Below are 23,644 nucleotides of genomic sequence, written 5' to 3'. Positions count from 1 at the left end.
CCTACAGTAACCTTGGAAACGGTGGTCCCAGCTCTTTTCAGGTCATTGACCAAGTCCTGTCGTGTAGTTCTGGGCTGATTCCTCACCTTTCTTAGAATCATTGAGACCCCACGAGGTGATATCTTGCATGGGGCTCCACTCCGATTGAGATTGACCGTCATGTTTAGCTTCTTCCATTTTCTAATGATAGCTCCAACAGTGGACCTTTTTTCACCAAGCTGCTTGGTAATTGCTCCGTAGCCCTTTCCAGCCTTGTGGAGGTGTACAATTTTGTCTCTGGTATCTTTGGACAGCTCTTTGGTCTTCGCCATGTTACAAGTTAAAGTCTTACTGATTGTATGGGGTGGACAGGTGTCTTTATGCAGCTAACGACCTCAAACAGGTGCATCTGATTCAGGATGATACATGGAGTGCAGGTGGACTTCTAATGGGCAGACTAACAGGTCTTTCAGGGTCAGAATTCTAGATGATACACAGGTGTTCAAATACTTATTAGCAGCTGTATCACACAAATAAATTGTTAAAAAATCATGCATTGTGATTTCTGGATTTTTCTTTTTAGTTTATCTCTCTCACAGTGGACATGCACCTACGATGAAAATTTCAGACCCCTCCATGATTTCTAAGTGGGAGAAATAGCAAAATAGCAGGGTGTTCAAATACTTATTTTCTTCACTGTATGTACATGTGTTGCTTTAAAACATGAAAACTATAAACTTGTCCTTTAATCGCAGTGCTCGCTAGGAAAAGACTGGACACCCCTGTATACAGTGTCCCCAACCCCAAACTTCTACGTCCCCTGTGTGTGATGGTGGCCCCATCCTTGGTGAAAGCCTCAAGCCAAGTCTGGCCTGGATGGTTTCTTCCCCATCAGTCTGGTCTTCTTTCTCACTGCAAGTTCTCCATTGGATTCAGGGTCCGGTATCAATGTTGCACTAACTGAGCGATATGTTTGGGATCGTTGTCCTGTTGGTTCAAACGCGCAGAAACATCCCAATGCTATAAGTTAGGGGTGCACCATAATTTTCGGGCCGATATGAGGGAATTATGATACAGATAACGACCCAATGAGGTGACATTTACCCGTACTGTGGGGTTAGCAAATCAAGTGCTTCTTGTTTCTTCTGCCTGTGACATGAAGAGCCTGGCAGCTTACCCTGACCTCACTTGGAAGTAAACATTCACGTTCCTAGGAAGACTTCAGGTGCTCGTACCAAATGCTCCACATTTTATACAATGAAAAGAAAAATGACTGATACAACAAGCCAAGTTGTTTCAAATCACAAAAGTACATTTTAAAGATTATAGATAGGTTATCCGTCTTGAGAAGCATACACTTATTGGTATTGGTTTGAAAAATACATTGTGCACTCAACAGAAGGTTGACTTCTATTGCAGGAATTTAAAACACTCCAATCGTAACCACTTTATTAGATTCAACGTTGTAGTTTGCATCCGACAGACGAAACGTGAACTGATGAATTCCAGTAAGTCATTCACTTTAAATGCTAGGAAACGAGTGATAAATGAAATTGCTGTCTCAACTATGTACCCCGTAAAACAGGCAACAAACACAAACGTATAATACACACAGAAACCCAATACCTTTCGTTTCTTGACGTGGGTTTCATATTTGTTCGGTAATCAAAGCTAGCATACAGAGATTTTTGCATTGTTGTGGGGGCGTCCATCTTGGATTCTTCTTCGCTCGTCTGTAGACTTTTAGTGTGCATGAGCGCCACCTAGCTTGAAGTGGGTGTGACGTCATCGGTAAACGGAAGGCCGATTTTTCAAAACAGTACTGTGGTTGCCTCATTTATTGCTTCATTTATGTATAACATATACTTAACGCTCCAACAATAAATATAACAAATAGATATAATAAATACAAATAGAATATCATATAAAACACTCAGAGGTAGATGTAATTACATACATTAGCCGGTAGATGGTGTGGTTTACCAAGTTACAATAAGAATTAAAAAATAACAGCAAAGACCGCTTCTTTATTAAAAGTGTGTTGCAATTCGTGAGAAATATGATCATGGCTGAAAAATGAAACTTACCGATTGATCCCTCTCTGCGAACCGGACGGGAGGTTGTTATCGTAATATGACAGCCGGCGTAAAAACGTGCAAATCCACGCTGTTTGACTTATTGTGTCCGTCGCAGAAGCTTTGTGGACACACACACACACACACATCCACATCCACACCGAGTGCGCGCCCTGCAACAGTCATGTGTTGTGTGACATGTGAACGCACCAATCACCTGCGAGCATCTGACTGCGTCCACTTCCCGACACCGGAGGAGCTGAGCGGACACGGACGGCCGAAGATTCAGCACCCGTCATCATCACCACCATCATCATCATCAGCGTCAGCCGCAGCAGCCGCCGAGGGCTCGGTTTTATTATCAGCATCCGACAGGAGTACACCAGTTTCGGTCACCGTGCCCGCAGCAAGGACATGGCCGGGATCTTGGCGTGGTTCTGGAACGAGCGCTTCTGGCTCCCCCATAACGTAACATGGGCTGACTTGAAGAACACAGACGAGGCGACGTTCCCCCAAGCGGAGGATCTCTATCTGGCTTGCCCTTTGGCCTTCTGCATCTTCATGGTGCGGCTGCTGTTCGAAAGGTGAGAACCCGTGGATGCGATGATGTGCTGAGTGATGGAGATGCTTCCACCGTAAACAATAGCATCCCGTCTGCGTTGCACCGGCGTGCTTGGTGCCTCTTTGCAGACCCGCAGCGTTCATACGTTGCAGTGGAAATGTCTTATATATACTGTAGTTCTTCTTACTGTAGTTATGCTATGTATCATCATCATCTTGCTGTTCTGCCATTTATATTTCACACACACAAGCACAGGTTAATGCACACTACACTGCATTCTAAACAGAATGTGGCAGATAGCCGGGATGCTATGCACTATCATGTAGATGTATTCTTTATTTACATCAGCAAAAAATAAAACATTGTATTTACTCATTTGACCACTGGTTGTCATTAAGCTACAGTTTTTACACGGATTTATGTATTTAATTTTTTAAGAAACACCACAGATTCTGACTGAGAGACTGTCATGGCTGTACGGTTGTTGTGGAGGTTTAACCTTTTTTGGGGGGAATTTGTGTTTAGTCTCGTGATTAACATAGTTGTGGTGACCATAGAAAGAGCACGATCACCAACGTACAACCTGTACGTCGACCCTGCATACCATGCACAATATCTGGGGCTGCTCGGACGTACGGTTAAGGCTTCCTTTGTACGTCCAACGCACGGAAGTTGTAAGACCAACGTCCAACAAACTTGCAGTAAAAGTACTGAGCTTGCATTCTACTCATAACTACGTGTGACCTGTACATTGTGCGTACCATAAAATCAAGTACTGAAAACACGATTGGTTCTACACATGCACGCTAGTACCTACGTGACTTCCTCCACTTCTTGAGCGTCACATGGCCGTATATTTATTTATTTATATCAATTCATGAACATAAATGGTAGGGCTGGCCAAATGACCTTGGTTATCATAGTAAATTTTGGTTAAGGTAAATTTTCGGTTTAGGCCTAATAAATCCCTAATGGTTAGGGTTGTCATGAGACCAAACAATAGAGTCCGACTGTTGGAGTCGTACCACCGATTGTCACCTTGGTTTTAGACAACACTTGAGAAGCTGGCCTGTCTCCGGCAGCTGGTATCCACTGTGGTGTTTTCTGTAGCAAGCAGGTCTTTATGTGGCCCACATGGAATACCACGTGGGACAAAGTCAAACAATCACCTGCTGGAAGACGGCTTGGCTGTTTGCTGTACAAAAATCAGCAGTAAAATAAGATCAGCCGTAATGTAATACTACATGTACAGTGTAGTGTCTCATGGTATAGTAGTATATACACTCACCCATAACTTCGTCCATCACTTACATTCTCTGCCGCTGAATCCCTGGTCCGTGCATTCATCACAACCAGAATCCACTACTGCAAAACATTTAGCATGCTAGTTCTACCAAATGCTCTGTAACGAGGAGAAAAATCATAAACCTTGTCAGCCACCTGAAACGCCCGCACCGCAATGTTTGAAAAGTAGAAAACATTTGCCAGACATCGCCGGCTGCTCGGACCATGTGCCCGAATACAGTGCACCTTTTTTCCCCAGTCCTTCTTACATTCAGGTGTGTACAAACTACAGGTAAATGTACGTTTAAAAGAAGATAGTTATCATACCATCTGTCTCGAGAAGCAGAAATTCATCAGTACTGGTATGAAAAGAAAGATGTTGTGCATCGCTTGTATTTTTATACTGCTATGCTATGTCTATGTTCCGTTTTGCTGCAGGTTCATTGCAAGGCCATGTGCTGTGGGCCTGAAGATCCAAGCCAACGGGCCCAAAAAAGCCCAACCCAATGCCATCTTGGAGAAGGTTTTCACGGCGATCACCAAGGTGCTGCTGCCTTCGGATCCCACATTGGTATGTGGTATGATATCAGGCTCAAATGATTCCAACGCCTCTTGTCTTACCAGCACCCCGATGAGAAGAGGCTGGAGGGACTGTCCAAGCAGCTTGACTGGGATGTCCGAACCATCCAGCGCTGGTTCCGACAACGACGCAACCAAGAGAAACCCAGCACTCTCGCCCGCTTCTGTGAGAGCATGTAGGCGACATACTCACTACTACTACTAGTACTTCTAGTACTACTACTACAGACGCTCCATATCGGCATACTTACTTATCCACTCCGTTACTCCATTACTGACACCAATATCAATCAATACTAAATATTGACAGAAAAAAGTTGTCATTTTACAAGAATAAGTAATATTATATGTGCCCTGTGATTGGCTGGCCACCAGTCCAGGGTGTACTTTGTCCAGCTGTACTTTGTCAAGCACACCCCCACCCTAGTGAGGTTAAGCGGCATAGAAAAAGAATGGATGGAAGGAAATAATATTATTATAATATAATCATAATATATTATGAGTAAAAATGATGTTGCTTTAGTAGTTAAAATATTTAAGAAAATGTTTAGAAAATAAAGTTGTTAATTTGGGGGAAAATAACATATGTGATGGGAAATTTCTGGAAAAATTAGGTTGGGGGGAAGTCGACATTTGAAGTGAACTGCCGAACGTCTCCAAAACTCACCATTCATTGGGTCCCTTGATAAAACGGTTGCCGACTTTAGTGAAATAATTCATGTGATCATAATAGTTTTGTTAAAATGCAAAGTCTAATGGCGATCTTGGACTTGGTGTAAAGTATTGTAGTGGAGTTCAGGTAATTGACAGCCAGGCTGTGGCAGGATGCATTCACATCTGTACAGCAGCATTTTGCCATCAGGGAGATGAGTGACTTAGCGCTGATGAGTGACTTAGCGCTGTGCTATTAAAGCCAACAAATGAGTCTGTCAGAGGAGAGTCATGTCTGACACCACTGAAGCAAATGTGACACTTTGAGCTCACGTGCAAATCTGCCCGAAGGCTGCTGTTCACTCCAAAGCTCCGCTGGACGCCCGTTCGGGTCTTAGATCCGCTGCCTTCACTGACACTGGTACTCTTTGAAAGGAGCTGATTCCGCACAAAAAAAACATAACTGGCTGCAGATTATGTTTTGCTACGCTGCTGACAAAGTACAGTGTATCCCCCGCAAAGTCACCACTTAACATGCACAGCACCGCAAATTCACCCATTTTTGGTCCAAAAAATGTCTTATTTTTTCCACAGAAAATAGGCATTTTGCCCTCATTGGGTAATAGTTTCAAACTATAAAATTCCTAAGAGAAATGTTTGCCAGCGTGCTAATATCGCTGATACCTGAGATGAATACTATATTGGATTCTTACATCAAAATATTGATCATTTTATACTCCATTCATTTAAAGTGAGTGCACTTGATTTGAAAGACTGAACCTTTTTAAGTTTACCAGACATATTTGTATTTGTATGTAGTATTTGCACAAAGTATCTGTATTGGATGATACCAGCCTAGCTAGTAGCATGCTAATAGCTAGCATAGCCACAGCTGTGTTTTAGATTGTATGTAAACATGCTGATAAAGATATTTAAAAAAAAAACTAGATTTGGTCAAATCAAGAAAGGGGGAGGGGCTTAGTAAAGGCGGGAACTGCACCTGGCGTCGGCCATTTTGACAGTGAAAAAAGAAACTTCATCTCAATTAGACGCTTCTTACAGTCAACCATTTTGTGATATTGACACCAAAAACCACCATGAGTGGCCTGGGGCTTTAGGCAACGCTTACATCGGCTCAAGAAGAAGAAGAGTGACAGTTTGGGATTTTAAGGTACAACCAACTAAAGCTTTTTCTCTGGGGTCAGTGGAGATTTAGCTGAGTCTGAGATTTTCACTTTAAGGGGCAACAGAAGGAAAGCCACACAGGTCTGACGTAAACGTGACATTTTTTGAGACAGGATGGGGGAAAAAGATGTAATAATAATTATTATTATATATGATTTATGATTATTATATATCAAAACTAAGATGGGCTACTCTCAATGAAATCAATGACTTGCGGACCTTTTGCTGGTAGGCATGGAATGTAACTTTTGCCGAGCTTCTGCAAGAATGGAGTCCTAAAATGACAGAAGGTGTCTGACAGCAAAGAAATGTATTGATGGCAAAGTGTGAGTGGATGCGCCGCACACGGACGGCACACATTCAACAGCACTTGAAAATGGGCTCAACGATGATGATGATGATGATTATGCTTTGACAAAGCAGTTGCTAGGCAACAGTCCTGGTGTGTGCCAGGTCAACTTGTCCACTTTGCAATGCTTTTTGATCCACTTCATTGTGTTCATGTGGCCTCGGCGTGCCACAGGTCCATTATATTTAAAGTTGTGATATCATGAGAAAAAAACATAAACAAAATAAAGTTTTCAACAAAGTTAGCACTGCAGATATGAGCGCACATACTGTAAAGTAGGGAGGCACAACGTCTTCTTTTCAAACAGATACTGGTAACTTTCTGCTTCTTAAGGCCAATTTGATGCAGGTTACCACTATGTACTTTTTAAATGTAGATGTAAGTGTAGTCTGTGTACACCTGGAGGTTAGAAGGACTGGAACAATAGAGGATGTGACTTGTTGATTAGCCCCAATCAAATATCATGACATGACTGCTACCACATCAGGAGAACCAGAGTGTAGAGGGGAAGGAGCCACCAGGCGTGGCCCAGCAAGGGGCACTGTATTCGGGCACACGCTCCGAGCAGCCGGTGTGACACCACCAGAGGTCTCTGGCAGTGCCGGTGTTTCAGGTGTCAGGTGGTACAACTAGCAGAGGAAATGTTTGTTTACAGTGAGCTCAGCGGATGTGGCGGCAGGCCATCAACATCACCGGCAGAAGAAAAAAGGAGCGCTTGGTTTGCTCACCAGCACAGTAAGAGTATTGTCAACTCTTTGGGGCGTTTTTTAAAAATGATCAGTTATCTGAGCTATTTTTTCAGGTTATCAGGTTATCAGGTTTATCAATGGGACATCATAATTCCCTAATATCGACCCGATAATTACCGTGCACCCCTAGCTGTAAACACATGCTACCATCTTTGTCATAGCATATCTTTTATTGGCATTAACTGCTGGTTTTCTTTTCTTTCAGGTGGAGATTTGCATTTTATCTCTACATATTCACCTATGGAGTGCGTTTCCTTAAAAAGGTATTTCTTCTTTCCTGTTTATGTTCCTGTAATGACCAGTTGCGTACCACTTCATAGTCCATAGCACATACAGTGCATCATTCATAGAATAGAATAGAATAGAATAGAATAGGTACGTATTTAAAAATGTTCAGTCTTGACTTGCATTTGTTGGATATTGTAGCTTGTGTAACTCCCATTGATGTTTATGCCGATAGACGCCCTGGCTGTGGAACACAAAAGAATGCTGGTACAACTATCCGTACCAAGTAAGTCTATATTTGGAATATTTGGCATGCATTATGTCCTGTATGTTTTGGTGGCTAGTGTCTTTGTGTGTCCATGCAGCCGCTGACGGTGGACATCCACTACTACTACGTGCTGGAGCTGTCCTTCTACCTGTCCTTGCTCTTTTCCCAATTCACTGATATCAGAAGGAAGGTAAGAACGGCTGATGGCGAACTCAACGACGCAGTGGACTCTTTTACATTCTCCTCTTTTCAATGAATTCCAACACATACCAAAGTCTACCAACAACACACTGAACAACAACACACACGCTTACTGAAACACTTCATTTTCCATCGTGACATTATTTCTAAGAACATGAGGTCATCCATTAGGTTGACAAATAATAAAGGCATATTGAAACTGGAATAATCCACAATAAATCCCTTTAATGGGATTACGACCATATTTTGACTTTATGATTGAAATATTGTACTTTTTTCACAACCAACTTCATCCTTTGGTTTGTTTGTTTCTCATAATTATGACTGTTTTAATTACAAAATGTAAAAAAATATTAATACATAAAAAAACGACATATTTTAGCCTTTAATATTTTATATATAACATTGTAAAATGCTAAAAGCGTAAATAGCCTCCTGGCCGCAGTTAGGGCTTTTATGTTTCACGTTGCATCTCACAGCAGAAATGATACTGTGCATCTCTAATATATATAACTAAATGTAAATCAAATCAAATACTTTCTGACCAAAAATCAGTGAGCTTGCAGGCATCTGCATTGTATTGAGTTCTTAAACAAGATACATGTCTTCATCAACAGGATCAAACTGGTTCTTCCACCTGCCATTGTCACTGACTGGATAGCTAGACATGTCATTTGTCCATTAAAGCGCGCATCACCAGCGTTTCCTCGTATTTTCAACCAAAATGTAACAAATACACAAAGTGGTGATACAGTATGCTCATTGGACATGGCCACCATGCAAGTTGACGTTGACATTTCAGTCAGCATGGACATTGAACACTGTCGACATGTGATGCCATTTTGTTTGTTTCCTTTTGGCCACCTCCTTACAGTATTTGGTTGATGCATGCAGTATCATACTGTATCATACAGTATACATAGAGTATCATACAGGAAGTAAGCATAGAGTATCATACAGTATGCATACAGTATCATACAGGAAGTATGCATAGAGTATCATACAGTATGCATAGAGTATCATACCTTATCCATACAGGAAGTATGCATACAGTATAATACAGGAAGTATGCATACAGTGCTGTGTGCACGCATACGATGTTACCTGCATGCCTTCCAGCCATGTTTCGATGCCTGTCTTCACTCCATTGCCCCCCCGTCCACACAGACCCTTTTCCGCCCAGACCGCAAACAGCGCCCCCACTCTGCCATCTCTGTGTTGACACTCGGCATGTTGTCTGCTTTTTGTTTCTCCTTTCAGTTTTTTCATGCACAGTCCTTCACTGAGGAGGTCCTCTGCATCCCCTGCCACTTCCAGTATGTTCTCCTCGTCTTGCTTCCATTCTGCATCCTTCTCCTTGTCCTCATCATTCTCCTGCCATGTTGGGCTGCTTGCTCAGACATTTCACTAGCTGAGGTCTCCTCCATGATCCACTGATTCCTGCTGGCCTCCTTGAAAGAATGAAATGAAATACAATAACACAAATAAATATGATTTTAGGGGTTTGCAAATACACAAGTGCACAGGTTAGTCATGCCTCAGATGCTGCAGTGCTGATGTGTTCTGGGGTGTGTATCTTCAGGATTTCTTGATCATGTTCCTGCACCACGTGGCCACCATCTCCCTCATCACCTTCTCCTACGTGAACAACATGGCGAGGGTTGGAAGTCTGGTCATGTGTCTCCACGACGTGGCGGATGTCCTGATAGAGGTGAGGTTGGCTGACCTTATGGGGGTGACCGCCTCATGAAGCTCTTTGAGTGGGCACGCCAATCAACGAAGCTGCTTTTGAGTAATCTAAAATATAAGACATATTTAGAGGTAGTTGACACGTTATGTGAAGTACATCATTCCATATGTGTTCATTCATAGTTGTTAGAATCTACAATGTAAATAGACATGAAAGAGACATTGAATGAGGAGGTGTGTTCAGAGCAAAACAGGAGTTTATTAACAAAGGACATGATATGATGCATACGCCTGTGGTGCGTCTGCACATGTGCAGTATGAGATCAGGATTGATGATGAAGATGAGCTACACGGAAGGAAAGAACCCCCAATATGTTACACGTATCGAGAGGATAATTGAAAATATGACCATGTCTGTACGTCAAAACAGATTTGGTTAGGTCGGGCCTTCTATGTGGGATCGGCTTACCAAGGTGCCTCTGTGTTTATGTTTTCATTGCTGTGTCGTAAGGATTGCTTTGTCTCATTAAAGTTGTTTTTTTCCAGGCAGCCAAGATGGCCAATTATGCCAGATGTCAGATCTTGTGCAACCTCCTGTTTGCCATGTTTGCACTCGTCTTCATCAGTTCCCGACTGGCAGCTTACCCCGTGTGGTAGGTCTCACTTTCCTGTCACATCGCGGACTTCCTGCTTGAGAAAAGGTTCAATAGCACCATGATCGCATCAAAAGACTCTTTTGTACGTCCAAAACCCTCTTGGAAGCATTGAGAGCACAGCCAACAAAGTCAACTTGAAAAATAATATTTCTTTGTGTTGCTTAAGTGCAGCCCAGTACATTTCTCGAAAAAAGACCCAAATTTCACTTCTTTGACACCTCGCACACGTCTCTGCGAATGTTGTTGCTAAGGAATGGTTCCTATGGAAACGGCACTTTTAGCTTGGTAGAGCGCCAAAGAAGTCCATAAATGAAAACCACATGATTCAATGATGATGCTTCCCTGCTTGGAGAAAACACCCAAATATTCCTCATCCTTCTTGTCGTTTAACATGCACCTTTCTGAGGAGAGACACCATCACTCTTCTCTTTCTCTATGTGTGTACTAAACAACAAGATTTTGGTACATCCATGATAGCTTCCTCTTTTTATCTGTTTGTATATCTTTACAACACACAGACAAGACAAAGACCTGTGCTCATGTCTCGCATAAGGATTGTGGAGGAAAGTATACTTTTCCTTTAATGATGGTTGTCCACATTGGCCGTTGATGGTGTGTGTGTTCGCCATCAAGCTAGGAGATTCTTTCTTTTAACGAGGGATGCTGTTTGACTGTCTGACTTGGCTGCTGCTTGTTTGGTTTTGACGTCACTCCTGCAGTGTGACGCATCAATAATGTGTGTGTGTGTGTGTCTGAAAAAAGGCTCATGCCTTCTAAGACAGCATCTATCTTTTGTGTACTTTTGCAGTTATGAAATCCTTTGCAATTACTTTATTTTATTACATTATTTAGAGATGCATTGAACTTTGGTCTCCTAGCTGTGAGGCCTGCGCGCTAACCACTAGGTCGCCGTGCAGCCATATATATACACTATATATATATATATATATATATAGAAAAAAATAATAGATTTATCAATATTTTTCACAAAAAAATCCACAAGGACTGTGAATGTTGACATTTCATAAATAATTAGTTTGGATGGATGGATGGATGAATGGATAGATAGATAGATGAATGGATGGATCGATAGATGGATGAATGGATGGATTTGATGTATGTATGTATGGACGGATGTATGTATGTATGTATGTATGTATGGATGGATGTATGGACGGATGTATGTATGTATGTATGGACGGATGTATGTATGTATGTATGGATGGACGGATGTATGTATGGATGGACGGATGTATGTATGGATGGACGGACGGATGTATGTATGGATGGACGGATGTATGTATGTATGGAGGTATAATGTAGCGTTCCGATGGCCAGTGAGTATGCCGTGTATGCAAAGCAGTACATCACATGAGTTGCTCTTCTTCCTGTGTGTTAGGATTCTAAATACGACCTTGTTTGAGAGTTGGGAGATCGTTGGACCCTACCCGTCCTGGTGGGTCTTCAATCTGCTTCTCATCTTACTGCAGCTCCTTCACTCGTACTGGTCCTACCTCATCGTGAAGACGGCGTACCAGGCCATCTCCAAAGGAAAGGTACCAGTCCCAACCACGCTGTACATACAGTATACTGGTGTACGTATATGCACGTTACTATATGGCAGCTCGTCCATAAATACCGACTTCTGAGTCCATCCACTTCCTTACGTGTCACTGCATGGGGTGGGTTAATAACTATTCAATATAAATCTCTTACCTCCCTTTTCTTCTTTCTTACGCCCCTGTCACCTGCAAGGTGGGGAAATGGAATCCTTTGCACGTGAGTATGCATGAAAGGACATCCTATGGAAGATGCTGGTATTTACCGTCGTAGGCCACTAGCAGTGCTGGAGGACATATAATGATGTTGTCATGGCTGCTTTCCTCTGCTTATTAATTTATGAAGACCCTTTTTTTTAGCATCGCTTTGCAATAAACACTCTATACGTTTATTTAGGGCCACAGGCTGGAGACCAGCTACTAGTCAACTAGGTTAGGGTTAGGTTAGGTCTGGTGGGGGTTGGGTTCTGAGGTGCCAGCATTTGTGTTCCTCTCAAATGAAGCAAGATCAAGAACGTCACCCTGACATCCCGTTGGTGTGTGATTGCAGGTGTCTAAGGACGACTGCAGCGACATTGAGTCCAGCTCGGACGAGGATGAAAACCCCAGCAAACAGAAAACACACAACAGCGCCACCAACGGGACCAACAAACCTCACGGAACCAACGGGTTCCTGACAGGAACCTCTTACCCTGATGAACACTGACTGTACTGATGCACACCATCCAGCCATCCGTGTACGTGTGAGTGTGTGTTTTTTTTGGGGGGGGGGGGGGCACACATTGACATCGCTGATCTATGTCTTCTGGTTCTGGAACGTGTTTACTTGTTCAGATGGATGAAGGTTTCCTTTGAACCCACGTCCATCTTTTCTCTCATCAACCTTCTTATTTGTCCATTTGCCAACCCATTCTTCTCCAAGGTTCTGTCCCCTGCGGACCTTTGACCTTCCGTCCAAAGTGCTGCCTGGGTGCCTTTTCTGGGACGTAGCTGTTTGAACATTTTAAACATAGACATGTTTAAAACATGTTAAACAAACAACTTAACAAAAAAAACATCAGCAGCAAAAATGTCCAAAGCAGCAGTGAACGAGAGGAAGATTAAAAAGTTGACATAACAAGAATATTAAGAATATTAAGGAAAAACCTGACATTTAATGGAAATTTGAAATATTGAAGAAAAAAAATCAGATTTTTTTCTTGTTTCTCTTAATATTTTGACCTTATGCTAAAACTACTGCTGATTTTTCCCGTTTTTTTTTTAATTACTATGGAATTATCTGTATCCAGGCCCAGTAAAAAAAAAATGGCACCAAAACCAAAATGGCACCCGGGCCACACTCCATGGACCTCAATGGCGTAGGATGCCAGTCTGTTAGGTGCCATATTATAGAACAAAGAAGACGTTGATCTTCGCGATTGTTGTCGTGTTGCTTCTACTCCAACTGCCCAGCAGCAAGGCATTGAGACTCCGCCCGGGTAGGAATGCCAACAGCAACAAGAAAGAGGGGAGTAACGTAAGCGAGTTGGCGAAGGCGTGTGTGAGGATGTCGAGACAGGGCGGTCTCGACTGTCTTTTGTTGGCTTTCTTTTCCTCGCTGCTCCCCCCAAAAAACAACAATCCGTACGCTATGTGAGATGGCAGTATTACAGTACATACTCTAACAGTATTACACTATGTTCTGTAACAGTATTCCAGTACATACTGTAACAGTAGTACAGTGCATACTGTAACAGTACTCCAGTATGTGTGCATCAGACTACAGTAGAGACCGAATTCTTATTCTCTTCAGTGGTCTAGCAGCAGGCAGTATGATGACTTGTTGGAATTATTCAATAAAGAACAAAAAGCATCATGCACGTTTTCAGTTCATGATACAAATATACACATGAGTACTGGGATTACATTTTGTGAAACCGGTCACTCTGTGACGGGTAACTCTGGAATACCCGGTTCACGAGCGAATCACGAGCGTGATCCTTCAATGGAACAATGGAGCTTCAATGGATCTGTGCAGGGGCGTCAAACTGCAGCCGGCTGTGTGGAGATGTTGCAGGGGGCATCCCTCACGACTGAAGGCCCTGGTCTGTGTGGTCATGACCACATGACCCAGACTTCACAAAGAACTTCTTCCAGAGGAATAAGTGGACCATCCTGCGTGTTCCACTCATCTAAATCCAATGGAGAACATTTGGTGATGGATGGCAAGGGGGCTTTACAAAAATGGCCATCGGTTCCAGACAGTGCATGCCCTCTGTGAAGCCATCTTCACCATGGAGCAACATTCCCACTAGCATCCTGGAGACACTGGCATCAAGCATGCGTTGAGGTCCAGGGTACACCCTGGACTGGTGGCCAGCCAATCACAGGGCACATATAGACAAACAACCATTCACACTCACATTCATACCTATGGACAATTTGGAGTCGCCAATTAACCTAGCATGTTTTTGGAATGTGGGAGGAAACCGGAGTACCCGGAGAAAACCATGCACAGGAAGAACATGCAAACACCACACAGAGATGGCAGAGTGTGGAATTGAACCCTGGTCTCCTGGTCTGTGCGCTAACCACTAGACCGCCGTGTTGCCCTACCTTGTCTATCACCACTTTATTTGACACTCTTAATATGAAGGCCAGGCCGAATGTTCCAGCTTCCTGTTGGAATTCCTGTCCATAAACTCACCTGGTTGATTTCCGCATGAGTTACTTTGGGAGGAGCTGGTCAAAGTTCTCGGTCCAAAGTCCACAAACGGACAGTCTTTAAGATGAAGGACTATATGAGCTCCTGCTCGGTGAGTATCTGCTGCCAATGTTATTTTCACTTTGTTGTCTTGTGTGACGTGATGTTTGTACCAACGCCACGCCGTTTGTCTGCTGCGTTTCAGTATAAGCAACTCTACGAAGGCGTGAAGCGCATGTCCAAAGACGGGGAGTGCTTCTGCAAGGAACTGATGAGTGTTTTGCAGCAAAGGTGGAATTGCAGCAGGCGTGACTTGAGTGTCTGACTTTGGTTTACTCCAGATTTCCCTCTTCCAGGGCTGAGCTGGAACACACGTATGCTAAGGGGCTCCAAAAACTTGCTGGAAAACTTCTGAGGGCTTCCAAAGGCATGAGCAGCATGTAAGGGATGTGTTTGTTTCCGGAAGAGAGCATGTCATGGCTTCATCAATCCCAACACTTTGCTGCTTTCAGCTCCATATTCAGCGCCTGGTGTCACGTGTCCGATGAGATGTACTCACGAGCAGATGCCCACAGGTACGACCTGCAAGAAGCGACAACAAGAGGCAGCCAAGACATGCTGTGTTTGCTTTGCAGGTCGTTGGGGAATGCGTTTCGGCAGGAGGCCATTTTGGAGATACGTCAGGTCTTGGACGAGCATAACAAGAGAAAGCGACCCGTGCGTGATGTCATCATATCCGTTACGTATCATACATGGCTGTTGACATTCTGGCTTTCAACAGCTGGACACCGCCATCGAGAGGACAGGAAAACTGGTAATGGCCAACTGGAGTCAGCAACTCAAGGTAAAATCTGCTGGCTTTTTTCATGTGGGAACAAAAGGTTCAATCCTTCTTGGTGTTGTGGACAAACAGCGTTTCATGGTGTTGTCATAAAGTTTATAAAGTTATTTAAAAAAAAAACTTAAACTGTATTATAGAATTAATAAGGATTTAATAAGCTTTGCTTCTTCCTACTCCTTTTGGACATGTGGAACTGTGAACTGATTATGGGATGCACTCAATGTTAATCTGATGCATGTTCAAATGAAATTAAACCATTACCATTACTACATAAACTAAGTGTCCAATGAAGCTACCTTTGAGTGACATTACTGGTGATCAAGTTATGTATTTATGTGAAAGCCACATAAGAGAAGGGCTCACTCCATTCATGCCGTTGTTCTATGGAACAAACCCACAAAGATGCTGAACCCAATGCACAGTGAATTCTCTTTGAGTGAATCACTCATTTATTACTGGCCAGGTCTATATTTATATATGTTGATAGCAGGAAGTAGATCTTCGGGTCATTTAAAAGGTGATTTCAGGCTGGAAATGTCATCACCTCAGGCTTTTGCATGTCATAATGACAGACAGTATAATTTCTGACATTTCGCATTCCAAATGAGCCACGACTTGGCCTCTCATGTTAACAAATTTAGCTGGGCCCAATTTAGCTGTAGCCCGTGTTGTTGTTGTGATTATTATTCTGTTGTATCACATCATTTAAAGCTCCAATGACTGTTGGGATCACGGCTTACATTCTGGCGACACCTAGTGGCCAAAGTAGAATAGTGTTTCTTGTGTCTTGTATTTGAGTTCATTTGGCCATTTTTTATGCTTGAAAATACTCAAATTAGGCCAGGAAAAAGTACAATTTACCTAAATATTGTTTTGCTGTTTTGCAGACAAAGAAGAGGCTCCTTGGATTAACAAGGGAGCATGAGGCTTTGTTCAACTTTGTAGAAAACAATAAACAAATATGCACAGAGAAAGAAAAGCAAAAGGTAGAAAAAGGGGAAAAAACGATCTTGAATGCAACGCATGGAGGCTTTTCCTTAATCAGTTGTGCTGCCCGTTTTGGTTTGCAGATGCTTAACAGGCTGACAAAATCGGCGGAGCTTCAGACTCGAGTGGACGAGGAGTATTTCCATACCAACATGGAGGGCCATCAGATGAGGCTGAAGTGGGAAAACACTCTCAAAAACTGCTACCAGGTGCCCTGATCTCTCAGATCTCTTAGTTAGGAGATGTTAGGAAGCCTAAACAGAAGCTTTGCTGTTCTGCTCTATTTCTGGTTTTCCAGATCCTCCAGGAGCTGGAGAAACAGCGAATGGAAGTCCTTTGCAACGTTGTGAACCGATACAACCTGCACATGTCCAGTTTTGGCCAGACCCTCAAACATGTAAGATGGACGCCGTGGTTATGACGTGTCGCTGATGACATGATTGACATTTCATGCTAACAGTCCGTCTGTGACCGTTGCAGGGCCAAAAGCAGATAGAGCTGCTGGTCCAAAGGGTGGACATGGATAAAGACGTGCAAACGCTGCTGGAGGACAACAGCATCACAGCAGCAGACAGCAAAGCTGAATTTCTGATGACGGATTATTACGTAAGTTTTCTTTCTAAGTTACGTTTTCTTATATTCAATGAATAAGTTAACATAAGTTAAAGAGTTAAGTTAAGTTGGTCGGCTAAAGATACTAAAGATAGAAGATTTTTTTAAAAAGTAATATTAAAAATAAAAATATTAAATTAAATATATTAAATTAAATATATTATAATATTAAATAGTATTACAAGTATGGTTATTACAGCAAAAAAATTGCAATGTTATTGGAATAAAGGCCAAATAAGCCAATAAGTTCATACATTAGATGTTGATGCTTTATTCAAAGCGGGTCATTTTTATATTTAATTTTTTTTATGTGTAAAGGTGTAGGTCGTCTGTAAAACACAAACCTCGCTTTTAATTCTTTATTAAACACACATCAGGATGTTTTGAATCAAAATAGGCTACTTGTATATATATATATATATACACAATACTACCAAGGAAGGCGTACCGAGGTCTGATTTGATGTTCTGCTTGTGTCCCATGCATTAGGAGGAAGACCGCAAATCACTGATGGCCAAAGAACGAAGAATAGAAGCCGTTCAAGTCAAACTCCATCGCCTTGAGGACAGTATATCGAAAACAAAAAAAGACTGTGAAGGCAAGCCTGCTTAGATATGGACCTGTATGCCGTGTCGTCCATGACCTTAATTCATCCGCTTGTTCCAGGCATTGAAAAGCTGATGAAAACCTACACGGAAAACCCGTCCTTTTCCAACCAAAGAAACATAGAGGAGACGGAGCAGCAGCTTGACGAGGTGTACTTGTAAAGTACCGGTATACACGGTGTCTTTGGTCTAAAGTGGTGCCATCTTGTTTCATGCAGAGCAGACTGAAGCTGGATCTGCTGGAGGCCACTCACTATAAACTCTCTTCATCGCTCTGTGAACTGGAAGGGCAACCCAAGCCTTTCCACCGCTTTGGTGACAGCATTGTCAAGTGGAAGGATAAGGTACATACGTATATGTGGGGTCATTTGGGATTTATTCAGCTGAATGATGAACCTATAGATTAGATGACAAATGGCACTTTTATTGGCAAGCCGTGTCTGGGAGTTCTTTTTTTTTCTCATACAGTATTTGTGATGACCATGAAAGAGTACATTCACTCCATACCCGACATCGTGTCGGTCCAACGTGCGTACCATGACACAATCTGAGGTTGCTCGGACATACGGCTGTCGCCTTATTTATTTACAAACTGCAAAAGACATTGAAATGCGGAACTCGGAAATGGAGGCACAGAATACGGCCCCTTCGGACTCAATACCCTCTTCCGAAGGATACTGCAACTATTACATGGTATCATCAGAGTACGTGTTAATACACGATCACAGCATGGATATCAAACCATGCAACCTTGGTAGAGGTTTATTTTTAGAGGGCTTCATAGTGGAAATAGGTGCTCATATTACCTCCTTTTCTCTTGTTATAATGCACAGAAAATGGAACGAAATGTGTTCATGTTTCACATAAGGATTGGGAATGATGGGCAAAATTCCAAAAAAGTGCAGTTCCCCTTTGTAATGGTAATGGTTTTATTTCATTTGAACATGCATCAGATTACAATTGAGTGCATCCCATAATCAGTTCACAGTTCCACATGTCCAAAAGGAGTAGGAAGAAGCAAAGCTTATTAAATCCTACCCCTCCCCTGGTACTTTTACATTTGTTCACTTCCTGCTTTCCATAATACAGTTTAGATTTTTTTTTTTGTTTTGTTTAATAATGCACCTCGTATGGGTACTCTGTACTATGGGTACCATAGTAAGTGTCAATATAGTGATATATATAGCACATCATGACTGGTTGAAGACTCTTCATCCTTGTATTTAGCAAACATCAACTGCTTGTATTGTTTCTTGAATTGGCTCATCGTTGTGCATTGTTTGATTTCCTTACTCAATCCATTCCATAGTTTGATTCCACATACTGAAATGCTATGGCTTTTTAACGTAGTCCTAGCATAGAAGTGTTTCCACGTGTCCTTTAATGGACTTCAACAGCAAAGTGCATTTGGTACATACACGAGAAATTGCACAAATGATGCGTATGTTTGGTCTCCATGTCAGGACTGTGAGCACAGTGTGGTGCAACTGACTCGGCCGGTCAAACTAAGGAAGACGTCCTTCAGAACAAGACACTCGCTGAGAGCGTCCATCGTCTACAAAGGACCTGTTCAAACTACCACGAGTCCGCCAGCTGAGCCTTCACCCAGCGGCCAGCTCTCCTGCACCGTGCTGCCACAGGAATCGGAGAACGTTGTTCCGAGTTCAACACATAAGGATGAAGAACATGGTAGGACATCTAGATATTTGTTTTTATTACGTAAGTCCACGCTCAAATATGTGAAATATATGAACAGGTCAGAGAGTACCAGACGTTTGCCGTGTTGGCCAATGCAAGGCTTTATACAGCTTCACACCTACGCACCATGATGAATTACCTCTGAAAGAAGGTACGAGGAACATGCCAAACCAGGACGACAGCCAAATAAAACACATACCGTGTTTCGCAGGGGATCTACTGGACGTTTACACAAAGGAAGAGAACGGCTGGTGGTTTGGAGCACTTCATGGCCAGACGGGTCATTTCCCATCCACGTACGTTGAAGAGCTGCCAGCACTCAGCCGTGTCAACTCCTTCCAAGCCTGACTGATGTCTGCTGGTTTACAGTGGAACTAACATCTAAGCCTGTCACCGTCAATCAATCAATCATTTCACCACACATTAAATAAACTCATGTGTGTTTGTTTTCCTCCACTCTACCAAACAGAACCAAGAGTTCACTCTGTACATCTGTCTCAGCAACAGGGTGTGTTGGTTCTATAGCGGAATGAACCCAGAGTGAACCCTCCTGTCATTCATTCAGTATCTTTGTCCCAGTGAGGAGAGGCGTGCTACACGCTAGCACGTGCACTAGTGCTAGCTAAACTATGGAATACTTTCTTTGTACCTGTTGTGGATTTGCCACCCGTCATTTCGTGACATGAAAAGGTTTGTGACAAAGACACTGTTTTTAAAAAAAATAAATAAATAAATAAAGAATACATTTTTAAAACAGTGGAACTTACGTTTCGGTGACTCGGTGAAAGTATAGCTTCTCATTGTGCGCCAAAGGCATTTTACTGCATCCAGAAACGGACTTTGTAAAACGGCGTATTTCACACACACAGGGCTTCAAGTATTCCGGCGTTTCAATCTGACCAACGAAAAAAAGAATCTGCCGGACCCAGTCAAACACTCTAGGGCTCTGAATGCAGCTTTTGCCAATCCTACGATTATGCTGCGTTCAAGACAAGTCGGGGAAAAGTGCTCCAAAAAGCGAGTGTATTCTATAGGGGTGGGGCCGAACCCGAATACAGTATTCGGAACAGCACGAATTAATTACAAATTAATTCGAACAAATACTTTTCAAATGTTTGTATTATTTGCAATGTACTCATGTAATACAAGAAGCTATTGTAGTACTGGCATGTTCCTCTTGTTAAATCCCATCATGTAAATGGTCCCTAGTAGCATTTCATGTACATAGGTATTTAGTACTACATATTAGGTAGTTAATATTTGCCTTCCAATTGCAATACATACTAGAGACTTTGCTGCAAAATGTCAACTTTATTAAAACTTTATTAAATCCCATCTCAGCGCACTTGGGAGATAAACTCCTTCCTGACATTCGCCAGGAAAACTGGTAAGCTGTTGGTCTCCTGAAGACGTCTTTCCAGAGCTGGCAGGTTCTCCAACACAGGGTCGCTCGACACAGCTGTAGAGTTTGGAGGGTTGGTGGTTTAGAAAACATCCTGGAGTTTTTTTTTTACAGTGAACCACAGTTGGTGTTCTTAGATTAACTTGCATGTTTGTAGTGATGTGTGGTAAAGAGCTGAAACCAATGGAGGACTTGTGGAAGTGGATTCAACGGCACGGATGAAAGTGAAAGTGTAAAGTTTCCAAGTATTTTTATAAACTGCCAACTTGTCCCAAACGACACTGACCTCCACTCTAAAAATTGAAATGTGTGGCTACCTATGAATCCAAACCGGAGCGTCCTGCATCGGGACTTACTCTGATATGCGCCGTCTTCTGTGATCCTCATTGTGATAATGTAGGCACTGTTCAGATCAGATGGGTTGATATTCCGGAACACAAACTGGAACCTTTTACCTTTACACAGACGGAAAAAACACAGAATAAGAATTTCAAGATGGTGAGACCACCGATACGACATACCGGAAACTTGGGGCTCCGTGCCGCAGATGGTTCGTATTTCCATCCCCAAATGATCCTGAAAGACATATCTGGCTTTCTGGAGGTTCTTCAGGCGGTTCTTGTTGGCTTTATGCTGAGACTCAATGACTGAGAACACAGGGAAAAGATGTCAACGATCCAAAACAATAAACGAGCCATCGCCCGCCGATCCAACAGCTTACGCTCTTTTTGCTGAGCTTGTTCTGCTTTCAGCTTCTCAATCTTCTCAATAATCGTGTCTTTCTGTATTTCCTTCTGCTCAACATCAGATGTAACTTCTGCAATAGCTTGCCGCTTCTCCTTCAATGACGCGTTCTTATGCTGCAGATCTAGGGAAGAAAGACAGTGATGTATTTTTTATTTGTTCACTTCCTGCTTTCCTAATATAGTTTAAGTATTTTTTTTTTTATTCTGTCACGCACCGAAGTACAAGGTAAGGTATGTATATTACATTAATACTAGATGTCATTTTTACTGTCCGAGCGTACCATTACATGTCTGAAGTATGTACTCATGAGCAACTCACCCTTTTGAAATTCTTCTACGGAGTCAAACAGCCTTTTGTCACTCTCACATTTCTCCAAACATGTATCTGTTGAAAATGTTCAAGTCCTTATTAAGCATTCCCATCAGTTCCTAATCAGATGAGGATGAGGAGGATGAGGCGCCATACCAAGTGCAGATCTGACCAAGTGCCTGTGGGACTGGCTCCGCTGGGCGGTGGCCTCGGTGATCTCGGTGTATGCTTTCAGTTGTTTGTTGTGGGTCTCCTCCATTGCGTTGGCAAAGCCCTCGATGATGTTCTTATCAGTGATGGACGTCATGGTCTGGTCGGAAGGGCTGCGGGGTGGATATAAACATCTTCTCATGTCAAAAAACCAACTAAACAAGCCAATTCAGACGAAGGCTGGAATTAAAAAAAGCGACGACACCGGCATTGCTTTCACTGAATATATAATTTATGTATTAACATACATAACACATTAACATACATAGCATATTCAAAGAGCTGAATCTGTGTTTTTAGCACGCAAGCTAACAGGGAAGCCTAGCTAGTTATTAGCTTATTAGCACCTAACGTTCCGTAAAAAATACATGCACCTTTGTTACTTAAACGAGCCCAACATTGAGTATTTCGAACGCATGCGTGATGCGTTCACGATCAAACGTGGCTTCAAAGAGAATATACCTTAAATACGAACGTCTGTCCGGATGTTACTTTCAAAATTCCGCGGGTTGTTTACTAATGCAGGCGCACCAAGACACAGGAAGTGACGTCAAGCACCACTTCCTTATGCACTGCGTTCGTATTTTTTTGTTACAAAAAATATTCTTATTCAAGTCGTTTGAATATTAACAATATAGTGAAAACATTGACATTGCATTTTACATTTACTTTTACATCAGTGTCACATGGGGTTAAATACGTCACTTCCTGTTGCTGTCAGCCCTTCTCCAGAGAAATGGGGGTAAACAAGAGTATTCGTACAGTAGCTATAAGTCATGTAAAACCACAGCAAAAATACCGTATATGTGTGCCGTTCTCACGGTTTTAACCTCCAAAATATTGCACAAACGTACTGAGTGCATATATATTGGCTATATGTTGCAGTCGCCCCCCCCGTTTGCTCACCGGAAGTGAAGGAAGATTCAAATTTTCTCCACTCCCACGTAAAAAAGAAAAAAATCAATCTACACGAAAATATATATATATACGTATATCCGCTGCTTACTTATAACCATGTGTGTGCATGATGCATGAGAATGTGCCTCATTCACCAATTATGCTGCTGAAAAGGACAGGAACGTTTTAAGGTTGTGTGATGTTTTTTTAACACAGAGTGCAACTAAATGCAATTTTAGAATATATAACAATAGTCTCTGAATTTCACCTTTTTATCACATTTTCATACTGAAGCTAACTGCTAATAATAAGATAGTCATCGTTCTTTGTTTTGGCCATCATCTTCAGCGAAAGGCTTGCTGTGCAGAATTAGCTAGCTGACTGTTTGCTTATCGGAGGGAAATATATTTGTTGGTGATTGTCTTGATGAAGTCATCAAAGGAGCTGATTCTGGCTCCCGAGCCGTAGGTTTCCTACCCCTAGCTTGTTGCTAGGTACCAGATAGAATAAATGAGGTTACGTGTAGTGTTTACAGCGGCTAATGTTTAACAATTAGACAAGAAATGGTGTGTAAGACATCCAATGGCTGCACGGCTGGGGAAGAAACTGTTTTTGTAACGTGTCAAAGTTTTTTTTTTAAAG

At 42.4% G+C, this 23,644-nt stretch overlaps 3 protein-coding genes across 4 annotated transcripts; 2 read left to right on the top strand and 1 right to left on the bottom strand.

Annotated features, from left to right (window-relative positions):
- The first annotated feature begins 2,236 nt into the window (after positions 1-2,236).
- cers6 (ceramide synthase 6) lies at positions 2,237-13,856 on the top strand. Of its 2 annotated transcripts, XM_058081975.2 has the most exons (11): positions 2,237-2,638; positions 4,339-4,444; positions 4,525-4,655; positions 7,619-7,676; positions 7,874-7,924; positions 8,004-8,096; positions 9,690-9,818; positions 10,343-10,449; positions 11,852-12,008; positions 12,208-12,231; positions 12,562-13,856. In XM_058081975.2, exons 1-11 carry the CDS (start codon positions 2,469-2,471, stop codon positions 12,715-12,717), a joined length of 1,182 nt encoding a protein of 393 aa, XP_057937958.2. In that variant the 5' UTR covers positions 2,237-2,468; the 3' UTR covers positions 12,718-13,856. The 2 variants fall into 2 exon arrangements, with proteins under 2 accessions (XP_057937958.2, XP_057937959.2); XM_058081976.2 differs by lacking the exon at positions 12,208-12,231 and having other exon boundaries at positions 2,311-2,638.
- Positions 13,857-14,744: 888 nt separating this feature from the next.
- nostrin (nitric oxide synthase trafficking) lies at positions 14,745-20,137 on the top strand. Its single transcript, XM_078795129.1, has 16 exons — positions 14,745-14,806; positions 14,900-14,985; positions 15,051-15,134; positions 15,207-15,269; positions 15,330-15,411; positions 15,476-15,538; positions 16,423-16,521; positions 16,606-16,731; positions 16,821-16,919; positions 17,003-17,128; positions 17,624-17,732; positions 17,801-17,889; positions 17,958-18,083; positions 19,203-19,428; positions 19,496-19,588; positions 19,649-20,137. Exons 1-16 carry the CDS (start codon positions 14,780-14,782, stop codon positions 19,783-19,785), a joined length of 1,635 nt encoding a protein of 544 aa, XP_078651255.1. The 5' UTR covers positions 14,745-14,779; the 3' UTR covers positions 19,786-20,137.
- A 591-nt stretch (positions 20,138-20,728) lies between these two features.
- spc25 (SPC25 component of NDC80 kinetochore complex) lies at positions 20,729-22,670 on the bottom strand. The gene is made up of 7 exons (XM_058082034.2): positions 22,568-22,670; positions 22,052-22,218; positions 21,905-21,970; positions 21,561-21,707; positions 21,361-21,486; positions 21,196-21,294; positions 20,729-20,896 (listed from the first exon to the last, which is right to left on the bottom strand). Exons 2-7 carry the CDS (start codon positions 22,200-22,202, stop codon positions 20,775-20,777), a joined length of 711 nt encoding a protein of 236 aa, XP_057938017.2. The 5' UTR covers positions 22,203-22,218; positions 22,568-22,670; the 3' UTR covers positions 20,729-20,774.
- Between the last annotated feature and the right edge of the window lie 974 nt (positions 22,671-23,644).

This window comes from Doryrhamphus excisus, linkage group LG12, assembly GCF_037039965.1.
Source record: "Doryrhamphus excisus strain RoL-2023G ecotype Guam linkage group LG12, RoL_Dexc_Guam_v1.1, whole genome shotgun sequence".
Taxonomy (NCBI): domain Eukaryota; kingdom Metazoa; phylum Chordata; class Actinopteri; order Syngnathiformes; family Syngnathidae; genus Doryrhamphus; species Doryrhamphus excisus.
The sequence above is the reverse complement of the archived record's forward strand: the minus strand, read 5'-3'. Positions and strand labels throughout refer to the sequence as shown.

Excerpts from the sequence above, each read along its gene's own strand:
- cers6 (XM_058081975.2), top strand. The coding sequence starts at position 2,469 with ATGGCCGGGATCTTGGCGTGGTTCTGGAACGAGCGCTTCTGGCTCCCC. Across the intron at positions 7,677-7,873 it reads GAGTGCGTTTCCTTAAAAAG|ACGCCCTGGCTGTGGAACAC; the intron begins GTATTTCTTCTT and ends TTATGCCGATAG. Across the intron at positions 12,232-12,561 it reads GGAAATGGAATCCTTTGCAC|GTGTCTAAGGACGACTGCAG; the intron begins GTGAGTATGCAT and ends GTGTGATTGCAG.
- nostrin (XM_078795129.1), top strand. The coding sequence starts at position 14,780 with ATGAAGGACTATATGAGCTCCTGCTCG. Across the intron at positions 18,084-19,202 it reads TTGTCAAGTGGAAGGATAAG|GACTGTGAGCACAGTGTGGT; the intron begins GTACATACGTAT and ends TCTCCATGTCAG. Across the intron at positions 19,429-19,495 it reads ACATAAGGATGAAGAACATG|GTCAGAGAGTACCAGACGTT; the intron begins GTAGGACATCTA and ends ATATATGAACAG.
- spc25 (XM_058082034.2), bottom strand. The coding sequence starts at position 22,202 with ATGACGTCCATCACTGATAAGAACATCATCGAGGGCTTTGCCAACGCA. Across the intron at positions 21,971-22,051 it reads CTTGGTCAGATCTGCACTTG|ATACATGTTTGGAGAAATGT; the intron begins GTATGGCGCCTC and ends CATTTTCAACAG. Across the intron at positions 20,897-21,195 it reads AGAAGACGGCGCATATCAGA|CTGTGTCGAGCGACCCTGTG; the intron begins GTAAGTCCCGAT and ends CAAACTCTACAG.